General features: G+C 35.8%; 1 protein-coding gene across 1 annotated transcript in view; it reads right to left on the bottom strand.

Annotated features, from left to right (window-relative positions):
- Positions 1 to 5,353: 5,353 nt before the first annotated feature.
- The window catches only part of BTBD8 (BTB domain containing 8), a 36,615-nt gene continuing 28,886 nt past the window's right edge, over positions 5,354 to 13,082 (bottom strand). Inside the window, exons 14-18 of the mRNA XM_075156269.1 lie at positions 12,413 to 13,049; positions 11,982 to 12,069; positions 11,262 to 11,401; positions 7,814 to 10,168; positions 5,354 to 6,467 (exon numbers count right to left, since the gene is read on the bottom strand). Coding sequence (XP_075012370.1) covers positions 5,998 to 6,467; positions 7,814 to 10,168; positions 11,262 to 11,401; positions 11,982 to 12,069; positions 12,413 to 13,049 — 3,690 coding nt within the window. The 3' untranslated portion in view covers positions 5,354 to 5,997. The remainder of the gene's footprint in view (positions 6,468 to 7,813; positions 10,169 to 11,261; positions 11,402 to 11,981; positions 12,070 to 12,412; positions 13,050 to 13,082) is intronic.

The following is a 13,082-nucleotide window of genomic DNA, read 5'->3' as shown; positions in this document are numbered from 1 at the left end:
AATGCAAGAAATAAACAGGTGTGTGTGCATGCATGCACTGTATAGCTTCTTCAGTTATTCATTACCAAAGGTAAAAAAAAAAAAAAAATTTAACAAACCCAGTATTTTTCCCCAGTTGATACCCACTTTTATATAAATCACTTTCTTCTGTTACAGGTTTATTTTCCTTAATCACACGTAGTAGTTGTCGATAGTAAGCTTGGTTTTAAATTAGCCAAAGAATAGATTTGAGCTGTAATTTTTCCAAAGTTGAACACATTAAAGCTTATTTTTCGAAAATAGCATATGTAGCTTGTGTTCAGGAGATGAAGCTGAAACCCAGTATGGATTTTCTGCAAGAGATGAAAGCTTCTAATTATATTGGATTTCTAATCTAAAAGCCCATTTCCATGGAATCATCTGTTGAAACAAAGCTGCTACTTCTCATTCTATCTTTTGTCCTCAGTTCCTGTGTAGTCCCGGCAAAAATGTCATCTATCAATGTACAAATGTTAAATCACCCAAGTCATGAAATATTAACAGAATGCATACAATTATGATTCCTAAATTGAAGTCTTTCTAGCTGCAATTTGTCACATCTACAATTGTACAATGTTATTAGTAGAGTAAAACTAGAAAACTATGAAATAGATATATTGAAAAAATAGCATTTCTAGTACATGCATTTAATATAGGTAAGCCCTGAACCTGCTTCAGCTGAGGTCAACAGGAATTTTTCCTTTGACGTTAGTGGAAGCAAAATAATGACTTCTTAAGTCTTGGTTCTGAGCAACAGATGAACAACATAATAGCAGTGTTTAATTCCTTCATGCAAAGGTTTAGATTTTCTGGAGCAAAGTAGAATGAGCATGCTACTAATTGTTTTCCAGATGGCAACAATAAATATTTAAAGTTTTAAAATAGTCTCCTTGCAATCTGTACCTAGAACAGGTACATTAATTTTTTTTGTACGTATTCCCTGAAAGAAACTGAGATAGACAATGCTAGGGGAACAGATCCTATGGACAGTCTTTGTGTGAGAAACATGGGAATTTCTCTTGTCCACTAGTTCCTCCAAAATAATAATAAAATTTGCAAACTCAAAACTTCAGTGTAATTTTGAAATAATTTAAAACCTTAAAAAGTGTGGAATAAGATTATTAAACGTGTACAGTTCCGTCAGATATCATCCAGAACTTAAAAATATTGCAAACAAGCCATATTTCTTGTACTTCATTACTAATCTTTTCCAACAGTACCCAAAGGAGTTTTATTATAATGAGAATGTTTTTTATCTCAAATAATTGTTTCCTGTCAGCACCATGTTCCTGTCTGCTGACTTTATTACCATTTTACATGCTATGGACCTTGATATGGCCCTAGAAACCTGATCTAGCTTTGAAGTTACCCCTGCTTTTAGCAGGAGGTTGGACTAGAGACCTTTGGAGGTCCCCTCCAAAGCCTGTGTTTTTCTGTAATTCTATGATTCTGCGGCAAGTTTTTCTAAGAGAAAAATGATGGAGTGTCCTTTCCACTACCCCTACCACAAAAGCAGATGTTTGTCTTTTCTTATGCTTTTATGTGATCACTTGCGATAGCAGCCCAGATTGCCTGCTGATCTCATTTCATGCATACTTATCTCTCCTGATCTTCAATTTAGGTCTTAGTTTCCTCAGTTCTTTATATAGCTACACTATATAAATATAGCATAATCTCATGCCTTTAAAAAACAAAGCAAAATATATTATTAACTGATGTGCTTTTCTAACTGTTGCCTCTCTCTTAATGGTTAAGTTTCCTTCCTGCAATTCTGTCATACTCTACCAAACTGGCATCTGCCTGCCTTTCATTCTGAGGAAGCCAATATCGCAGTTTGATCACAGTCCTTAACTGTTCTTAACCAGCCTCAAAACTGCTATTTTATACTAATCTGTCTTGTGATCTATCTTCAATGAAGCCAACGGTTCTTTTTCCCTTATATCCTGTCATCCTCATTTGACTCCTGTGACTATCTTTTTTTATTTCCTTTGCTTCCCTAATTGTTTTTTTTTGAGTAGATCATTTGGAAGAACCTCGACGTTCCTCAGTTTCCTGCAGTGGTCCAAGTGTTTGGGCCTCAATTTCCTTCTCTTTTTCCTCCGCAATATGTCTGTCGGTGATTTATTCCACAAATACTATTTTGGCTAGCGTCTATATGTGAATAACCTGCAGAGCTGCTTCTGCAGTCCAGACTAGACTCTTAATTTTCCAAGCAAAAAGTAATTATGCCTATTGACATCACCTTTTGGAGGTCTAGCCTATTTTAAACTTAATACATCCATAGAAGTAAAACATCCATCCTTATTTTTCACTTTCATAACATGTCATTCGAGGTAGGCAAAACCAGGGTCATTATCCTAAACTCTGGTTTCGGAGTCCTCTCCTCCAAATTTCACAGATATTTCACTAAATTTCTTGTTACTACCTGTAGGATACAGACATCTTCACCCATTCACATAACAATCTCAGGTAAGCTGTCAGTGTCACCTGTTGACTGCAACATTGTCTTCTCAGGCTTTGACAAAGCAATTTCGCTGCTCTTACTCATTCAAAATACTACTGCAAAGGTAAATTCTTAAACGTTATTTTGACTATGCCATCTCTTTCTTTAGTTTCTTCACTGATGCCCTTTCACTGTTTCATCAGATGTACATACTTTGTCTTTACTTCAGAGGTCATTCAGCACCTCTTAATCACTATTCACTGGGTGCCCATGACACCAGCTTTGATTGTATATGAAGTTTTCAAACAAACCTTTATCCATTCTCTCATGTTTTGGAGAAGAGGCCAATGCAGTGGCAAAATCACTGTCAGGAGGCGTGAGCAGAACTGCAGAGAACTCAAGTGACTGATACTATTAAACAAATAGCCACCTACACCTGCTTAAAGCTTGAACATCCTCCTCAATGAGGAGGGACTACTAAACAATGTCAAACAGGAACAGAGTTTAGATGACACAAAGGACTGGTCAGGAATATAGATCCTTACAGCTCCCTCATAATCCAGCCTCCAACTCTCATCTGTCTTGTGGGCCTGATTTCCTCTTCTCATAATGCATACAGAATAAAAAAAATGACAATATTTAAACTGATGTGCTGAAACCATTGCTAATCAGCTAGACAAATACCGACACTCTGATTTTACCTTTCCATCCATGTTTTTTTTGTCTTTTGTCTTAACTTGGATTATAATCACTCTGTGAGAAGTCCTTGTTTTTGTTCTGTGTTTGTACAATGTCTAGCCAGTGGGATGCTGGTCTGATTAAGCCTCACAGACACTCTGGTAATGCGAATTAAAAACAATACCGCTTTCTATTGCTGCTACTTCTATGGAGACTATTTGGCTGTGGGAAGCTGAATTCTATGGCTGCATATGTACCAACTGAACAATACACCAAATCCTACTCACTGGTCTACTGCAAAACTATTAAAGGAATTGCAACAACATCATTGGGGACTTGAAGAGAGAAGCTAATTTAATTTTCATACAACTGGAAAAGTAAATGCAAAGAAAAAAAACAATTAAAACCCCCCTATATGTGATTGTATTTCATATGACAAACATGGAACTTTGTGTGCCACTTTTCAGTGTTACTTTTTCAATTCAGTATGAAGTTAAAAATACAGGTAAAGCAAAAAATGGAAAAAAGGGACCCTTCTTTCACTTTCTGTCACTTTTCCTAATCCTTTATCTTCTCCTTTCCATCATTTCATTTTGTTTAACGTGTGAATGCCCACTACCAGAATATCATCAGGATTTTAAAGTTGATTAAAAACTTTATTTTAAACAACTTTTACTTTAGTCTTTTACACAGAAATTGAGAAAACACCATTCCTCAGCCTTCTATAAGAGCTTCTCTAGAGTTTCGTCTTTTACTATGGCTAATACTATAGTACTTTCACTTATCCAAAAGATTATCCGCTGTCGATATACCTTGTAACCTATTTTTCAACTTCAATTTTTTTCTTGGTAATTTGCACTTCTAAAGGTTCTTCTAACTCAGCCAATATGAAGACTGGAGTAAATACAGCATATTACGTTTAAAATGTTTTGAATTATAATATCTCAGACTATTTATGCAGCTAAAAGAGTACAGGAAGGCTTTTTATTATGAGACGGAACATCCTCCTTCCATGAGTTTCCAGTCCTCCTCCTTCATTGACATAAAGAGAAAGGAAGGCTTTCCTTTTTTTTTTCCTGCCTTGATATTAAAGAATGAGATAAAATTCTTCCTCCATTTAATTTGGGGAAAATGAAACATCACTTTTACTTCTGTATCAGAAGTTCAACAAAGTGGCTTTCTAGATAAACTATTTTGCCTCAGAGCTCTTTCTTATGTCAAGTCCAAAGATAAGACAAGTCATAACTTCTTTAGTCATATGCTGGGGCAACTGCGTATTTCCACACAACTGAGAGTTTCTGACTATGAACAAAAAGAAATGAAGTTTCTAAAGAAAATTAAGGTGCACTGTTGGAATTGTGCAAAAGCTTGCAAAACTGACCATATTATCAGTGGTTACAGCTAGCTTAAGTTGTGCACTTATCTTAAATAGTTTTAACAAAAAAAAATGTTAGTAGCCTTTTACTGCCATATGGCATCCACTTCTGAAGGCACTTCTGTTAATGACTAAGAGGAAGTAGAATACTTCCTGTTTAGATTTTAAGCTGTGTGAAAGACAAGCCCTACTATTTCCATAATGCAGATATCTTAGAGGGCCTGACCTTAGCAGGGAAAAAACCCTGTATGTTTCAGGAGGAGTTCAGACTTGGTAAGAATTACAAATAGTTTCTCACTCCCTTTCTCCCCTGTCAAATCAGAAAAGAAAATAAACAGTTCTATCCACACCCAAATTAACAGCCAAAAGCAGCAGAATGAGCAGTACTGAGAAGTATAACCTATTTCACTCTTAGTCAGAAGAATGGTTATGTTGACATTTAGTCTCAATATAAAAGCTACACTAGAAGTATTAATGAAGATGCAAGAATCCCGTTACCCCTCCAAAAATGTAGCATCTATGAGAACAAACAAAACCAAATTCCTGAGAGGCTTGCTATGCCTCAGACAGCATCAGAAGGGTGCAAGTGTAATGAATTGAAGCCTGAAGGTAATTCTAGTCAACGTCAGACTTCTGATGTAACACTGACCACGACTTCAGACTGATATACTTTTGGAGATATCAAACATACTATTTTTTAGAACAGGAGCAGCATTCTACCAACTCCTCTGAATTCATGCACTATGCCATTGAAAATATTTACTTAAATATGTGCATTTCCAAGAAAGAAACAGTGCTCTTCCTATAGCACAAACATAAGACTCTGAAGTCTTATATTTAAAGAAAAGACAATTTAAAAAATTTATTGGAAACTTCTAAACAAAACAAACCAAAAAGACAAAAATCAAATCTGGAAGAAACAGAGGAAACAAGCTGCTCATATTAATAAGGCCCACGGCAGATTCATATTGAAACGTTTTCTTTGAACGTAAGTATATGTTTCCATCACTTAAAGCAGTGTTGGCACACATCACCTTTGGACACAACCATTCTGAATCTTTATTGTTGTAAAATGAAGTCACCATATGGAGGGGGGGGGAAAGGAGGGGAATAGCTCTACTAATTGTGCAGTCATCTTTAAATTCTTGCTCAATGAGAATATTAAATGTCAGAAAGGAAGATAAAAGGGAGGGTGGAAACCAAGATTTTTCTTTCATGTCATCTAGTTTTTCTAACAATTCTAGAAAATACATGCTCAAAGTTCATTTTTAGAAAAAACATACATTTAAGTCTTGAAAAATTATTGTACTTGTGATTAAATCTAGATTATAAATTAACATATTTACCTCATTATATCAGATTGCCTCAGTATCAAGAATTGCTCGTTCTTGACTGATGCAGTATTTCATTATTGTATGGAAACAACTCATCAAAAATAGATTTGGGGAATGGGTTGGAGTTCAGTTGCAAACATTTGATCACCTTAATGATGGGTTTCCAGTTCAAGAATTGTCCATTCCCCTTGAGGGGACGAACAGTCTTCAGATGAAAAGCTTGCCACTGTAATGCTTGCTGAAGAATCATCAAGTGGAGACATTAGTTCAGTCCACCTACTGAATGTGTCAACTTGTGATGTACCCTGAGGATTCGAACCATCTCGTGCCAGAAACAGTGTCTGATTGATAAGACATTGTGCTAAGTTAAGGTCTTCAGGAACAGAGTTTTTGAAACCTATATTTGAGTCCTGCTCAGATAACAGTTGCCTGAGAAGAGTCCAGTCCTGTTCTGCAAACTGCTGATCTTCAAAATCCACATCTAGAACTGCTGTTTCTGAATCCATCCTCTGCTCAATTGCTTCTCCAACATCCATCTCATATATTGGAGAAAGGGTTTTTGAAGGCCGATGCTCATACATGCAGGTTTGTGCCATTGTGTCATAATCATCTATGTCTCCTGAAATAATTCACAATACTGTACAATGTAAAAATTGCAGATGATCCTCCCCTCAGGGCTGTGTAGAGCAAAATTTAACTCATTCAGGAAGAACAATCCAACCAGGTTAAAAAAGGGGGGATGGATGGTTATACAAAATTGACAAAATTTGAGGCATTTATTTCCTATATAAAAAACAAAGTATGATTTATAAATTAAGTTAAAGCAGCAATCACCACTGGTAATTAACAATAACCTCCATAATTAAGTTTCTGATACAGAAAATGACAATGTAAATATACACTTAATGCACATGAAATTTCTTATTTACTACATAAATTAAATTTAGACCAGGAGGTGCATGGAGGGAATTAATAGAGAATGATTACTGAATGGTGACTTAAGCTATGTCAGCTTAGAAGAGAATTAAAAACAAAATTATTTATCCACAGGCTAATTTCTACACTGCACATGCAAGGGCAGCTGCAGGCAAGGGCAAGCAAACTTAAAAAAAAATAGTACAACTTTTAAGGTCTTCTTGTTGTGTGGTCTGGCTGAACATAGATCATCATCAGCATTTCATTACTCTTGAATACACAATAGTTATAATCAATACTATTGTATATTTTTGATGGGATAAACAGACTGAATTATTGGTATAAAGAAGACAAAAGACAACTAGACAAGTATTCATCTAGCTACGTGAAACAAGTTAGAACTTTTCTTTATATAAGCATTAGTTCTAAGTATAATCTCTCTTTTACGAAATAAGCTTTTACTGGTAAAATTTTAAATTTCAGACATCTCAAACTCTAAATCAGAGTCCAAACCTGCTCCCACTGACATGTATGGCAAATATTCAGTTATATTCAGTGGGAGAAGGATCCAAATTTGTGTATAATATATAAATAAATAAATTACAACAATAATGCATATAGCTGTTCAGGTAAACAGTTCAGTGCGCTTTAGTTAAGGTTATTACTGTAGTTATTGCACATCCCATTCAGACATACTATATGTTGTCAAGCAGACAAAACAAATACTAAGATTCCATCAAAAGCTGATGCTGTCAATGTTAGATTGGATCAAAAATAACGGAAGTACAGACGACTGCATCCGATCTTTCTTTTAGCATTACATAAAATCTCTTTTCTTGTAGTCAAGTTTCTCATTGAACAGCAGGGTATTGACGGATATTTCAAACAGACAAGCATTCTCTACCCAAGTGAAATACTTAAAAATATTTAAATTTAATATAGTTTCAGCCAAAATTACTTCAGTTCAGGATTCAATCCCAGACAAATTGCCAAAGCTTTCCCTATTAATTTGTTTTTGAATGACTGAATGTTTCTATTTCTGTACATTACCTGGAAGTAAATCAGTATTAGCGCATTCAGTAGTTCCTGGTTCACTGTCTCTCACTTGACCTTCCTGAGTCAGTATCTGATTCTTACTGGCTTCTACAGGCTTTGCAGAGCTGCTCTTTTGCACATCAGAATTAGTTTCTCTCTGATGAAGATCCAAATGACATGGTCTTTCTTGAGATTTTGCATCATTGTCTAAGTATTTATTGCACTGGTGAAATTCACTAGCCACCTCATTCTTTATATTTACTTTTTGTTTTTCTCCTGGACATGGACTAGCTGCTGAATATACTTTCTCCAGGCAATTTTGTTCAGTCATTGAAGCACCTTGATTCTCCTTCCCTGGGATTTCAGTGCCATGAAGATGTAGGAGAGAACTTTCACTTTTATCCGATCTATTGTCTCTATCCTTATGCTGTTTGCAATCCAGGAATCCATCTTCAATTTCCAGTGAGTATCTTGAATAAAAAGTCTTTCCATGGTGCTCTTGAGAAACACTGTCAAATACTTCTGAAGGAGTAAGAGAATCTATCGAATGCTGACGCGAAGTGTGAGTTTCCACTCTATCATCGGATCCCAATTCTTCGCATTCATCTACTGAAAGTAAAACAGATCGTTTGAAATTTTTAGTTTTAGAAAACTCTTGACTTGCAGTATCATTTTCTGTTGCATCTTCAAAAGCTAAATTATCAATTCCTTGGAACTGTTGAGTAGGAACATTTGATGGAGGAAAGTTTTCTGCAACGTTCTCTGCTTCAGATCTGTCATCTTCTGTTTCATCAGCAGAAGAAGAAACTTGGTCTGCTTCCTGAGTCAACTGTGCATTGCCAAAAGTAGAACTTTTGCTTTCTCTAGTATTGGTCCTTGCACTTTCTTGATGGGACCAAATTTCAGGTCTTTTTCTTGGTATTTCATCATCACTTGTTGAATTAACACGGAAGAGATCAGAACCCTCTTTTTTCATTTTCACTTCTATTCTTAGGCTGCTGTCATAAATTTTTAATTCCTCAGGTGTACTTGTGTCACTGCTGCTTCTTCCAAGAAAATCGTGGCATAACATAGTGCTGCATTTAGAAATCCCTCTTTCATTGGATCCTTCATCATCCTGAGAGCCTCCAGCATCATAATCTTCTGATCTTGGTTTTATATCATCAGAGGATGTGGTTGCACTGCCAGTATCTGATTCAGGACTCTCTTTTGGATCTAGTGCACCAGTACTCCAGTGGTCCACGAAGGGAATTTCTGCATTTTCATGGTTTTCTGGCATTTCTGTAGGATCTGTAGGCTCTGTGTAATTAGGTGAACATTTTTCTGTTATTTGTTCTGTGGAACATTCTGAAACATCATCTAAATCTGCTGTGACGGATTTGTATTCAGTCAAGGCTGATGTATCACACAGCTCATCAGCTGTAAGAAATCCCTCCATATCAATCTGAGGAGATGATATCTCATCCTCTTTATTGGTTATCGTTCTGGAAAAGCTTCGTAAAGCATTTTCACCGTGGTTAAGACCTGTTTCAGAGTTTAATTCATCACTTTGTTCAGTACAGACCTTTGTTGCTTTTGAATGTTTCACCAGTCCTCCTGAAGCAGTAGCCTTTTGATTGGTTTCCTTGGAAAAGTCTGAGCGTCCATCACTGGAATACTGTGCATGACAGTGAAATTCAGCTGTATTATCATCTTTCTCTTTATCTTCAATCTGTTTAATTCCAGTCTGATCTCCACAGATTTGTCTGGCTTCCATTTCATTTTGCAGTGAAACGTGCAGTTTAGAAATAGTTTCTTCTGTAATTAGAGAAGAAGAAGATTTGGATTGTATTTTGTATTCCACATTTTCAGAAGGATCTGATAATTTTCGTTTATTGGGTTGACAGGACACCAGCAGTTTATCTTCACTGCTACTTTCCATCACAGATTTTAAAGATTCATTTTGCTTTGCAGAATAGCATTCATTATTGTCATGAAGCTGACCTGCCGCAGCATCAGCCATGTTTTTTTCAAGTTTCTGTCCTGAACTTCTGTGCTCAGAGGTGTGCACATTCTTCTGGACAACAGGAGATTCACTCCTTGAATGTTTTTGGGCAGAGGACTGAGATTTTAATACAGATTGCCCAGCTGGTTTCGGTTTTGGGTCTTTATTCATAATCTCAGCATGCTTTGACGGAGCCAGAGTTTTAGGTGTTATTTTTGCAGTGGCTTTTGCTACAGGTGTTTGCGATGGCTTAACACTCTTCTTCTTGGCTGAAGGATGTTTTTCTGGGAGTGTTGTCTGAACCAGTTGTTGTAACACATTTTTTTCTTCGTTATGTTTTGGAGACATTCCTGATTTCAGTGAATTTGGTGATTCCCCCTGAGGTCCTAACAAACAGTAAAAAAAGACTATGAAGATTGTATATGCCAGTCAAAGTATATTCACCAAATTTATATTAGTGTTTATGTTGAGAAGCAAGTTACTCAAGCAAGTTACTTTTTATGTAACTAAAGGATATAAGGCTTGTTAAAAGAATTAATAATAGAGATCTTAAATACCATACTGCATTTACATGTCATCTTTAAAACTAAAGCACTTTATAGACTATACATAAAGGAATTACTTCAACCTGTAACTGAAATAGTCATCACTGCAGTAGAAAGCAGCAGCTATCTAATAGTGCATAGGAACACTGCACAGTTCCTTAGCTTAGCACAGGAAGTGACGAGTACTGTATTCAGTTTATATTGTAGGGGAAATGAAAGTAGGCAGAAAATAATTACATTAGTTATAATGTAATTAGAATACCAGAATTAATATCTCTGCTCAGTCAGAAAATGCTGCAAGATCTTTAATGACCACAAATTGACAGGACCTGTGTTTTCTGTATCATAATGCATTTAAGATAATATAACTCGAATATTCTTCGCCCCCCCCCGTAAGTGCCAAGTCCAAATGGGATTAAAAAGAGATCCATCCTTAAGACTTTGTATCTTTATAAAGCAGGGTTTCCTCTCTGTGATCTACAATGTCATTTCCCACACTTGATATAAATAGCTGTTGAAATCAAGTATGCATTTGTGGGATAGGTCAGTATCAGTAGTGCCACTCCTATGGGGGATCACCAAAAAAGGGAGGCATAAATGAACAGTTCATAAAGAAGTCTGCAGTCCAGATCTTTGATGCATATTATAAATGCTTGACCTACAGAATTTCTGTTGAACTCATTCATGGTTCCAAGTGCAGAAGTCCAGGGGATCAGCAAATAAAAGACTCCACAAAGCACAATAAACAAGCAGAAGAAAGCACCAATTGGCAGTGAAGACCATCTTTTAAATATTTTGAAGTTGACACACATTCATTTGCATTTCACAGTTTAGGATTGTCACCAAAAGTGAAACATGGAAAAGACACAGAATTGTTCAGAAGAATTTACCAAATGCTTGTGCTAAAAAATTTCATTGCTGTATGAAACTTTACCTTGGTTCTTGGGAGAATTCGTAGGTGTGTTTTGAGCCTTTTGCTGTGCTGCAGAATTGCTACTCACATTCCCTTTTTTCTTTAGAACAGCTTGTACATTTTGTTCATTACACCCTTTTCCAGTTGATTTTTTTGTCAGACTGCAAAGAAATCATTACGTCCATTACTTCCAAGCTAAAGATCTAGCCATGTTTAATTATATTTAAACAAGCAATATGTGTTTTAATATGCACACATATATAAACATTGAAAATGCAACCTGAAAGGTATACTTTTGAAAAAGAAAACCTATATGTGTGTATATATATTTTTATATGTATACACATACACATATAAATGACCCATTTCATAATTTCACAGTGCTTCAGCTGTCTTCCTGTCCAGTTTAATCTAAAGTATCCCAGAAACGATAAGTTTACAACACCTTGTGTAGCCATTAACTGTTCCAGTGTGCAGAATTCTGAATGACCTATAACAATTTTAAAATGATTAGCATGAAACATTCCAACACAAAAGCCAAACCAATTTTATCTTTACAGCAATGTTTCCAATAGCTAACTCAAATTGTTTTGCTAATAACATGCAATAGACAACCATTCTCAGATTAAAAAGAACATGTTGACTTAACAGTAAGTTTAATAGTTCACCTGAAACTTTTTTCACGAACAAATACACACACACATATATATATGTTAAGCAGCATATTGATTTGTAACATACCTGCTTGTTGTGATATTGGCCTCAAGCTCAGTCTTTTTTTTTTTGTTGGTGACTCCATTTGATGTCTTCACAGATGACTTTGTTTTCACTATTGTAAAGTAAATTCGAAGTTAATTATAGGGGGAAATGCATTGCATATAAGTACTGAAAAAATTCTAATCTATGAAGATCAGCTATTGAAAACAGCATAGATTCTAAACTAGTATAACTTTTACCATTTTATATAGCTATCAGTTGATAATAAAATAAAGTCAGTTAATAGAGGAGAAATTTAATATTCTTATCTCAAGTTAATATTCATTTACAGGGAAAGAAGGTGACTCTTGTCAATCTATAGCAGATTTTTTTAAAGCTTCCCGGGCTGGTTTTCAGTGTATGACCAGCCTGGGACAAACCAGAAGGGGACTTTAAAAAAAAAAAAAAAAAATTACCAGTCTGTTTTGTCCCTTCCTGTACCAATTTATCCTCTCTGGGTTCCTCTGTCTGTTCACTGCCAGACTGGATATCTATGCTTGAGTTTGCTGACTTGCTGGAAGTTCCTGCCACAGTCACTAAGGAGGGAGATTCCTTCCCTGTGGTTTTTTTCAATGGTTTTGTTTTGATCTGCACACTTGAGGTTACTGTCAGCACTTTAGGTCTGGCACCTGCAATTTTTCCTTCATGGTTCTTTAGTCCTTTGCCACTTCCTGAAATTTTTTGTCCACTTGCAGATGATGTCTTTTCTATATCTTGCTTGGTAAGCATGCTTTCAGCCTTCACATTTCCATTATTTTCTATTTTTGTTTTTATAACAGCTCTAGCCTTTGGTGAAGCAGCTTTTTCCCCAGGTTTTGAATCCTTAGTAATCTTGGAAACTATTTTTTTGCCATCTTTCCCCTTTACATCCTCATGCTTTGAAGCCTTATTAACAGTGTTTCTATTGGTGCTTGATGTATGTCCAGATGCTCCTAATCCATCAGATTTCATTTTATCCTGATTAGTGGAAGAATCTCCCCAGCAATCTTTCTTGCCGTGTTCTGTCCAGGAAGTATTCCTTAAACCAACAGATTCAGTAATAGATTTGTTTAGCTAGAAAAAAAAAACACCAGGAAAAAAAAACAC

This window comes from Calonectris borealis, chromosome 8, assembly GCF_964195595.1.
Source record: "Calonectris borealis chromosome 8, bCalBor7.hap1.2, whole genome shotgun sequence".
Lineage (NCBI taxonomy): Eukaryota > Metazoa > Chordata > Aves > Procellariiformes > Procellariidae > Calonectris > Calonectris borealis.
The sequence above is the reverse complement of the archived record's forward strand: the minus strand, read 5'-3'. Positions and strand labels throughout refer to the sequence as shown.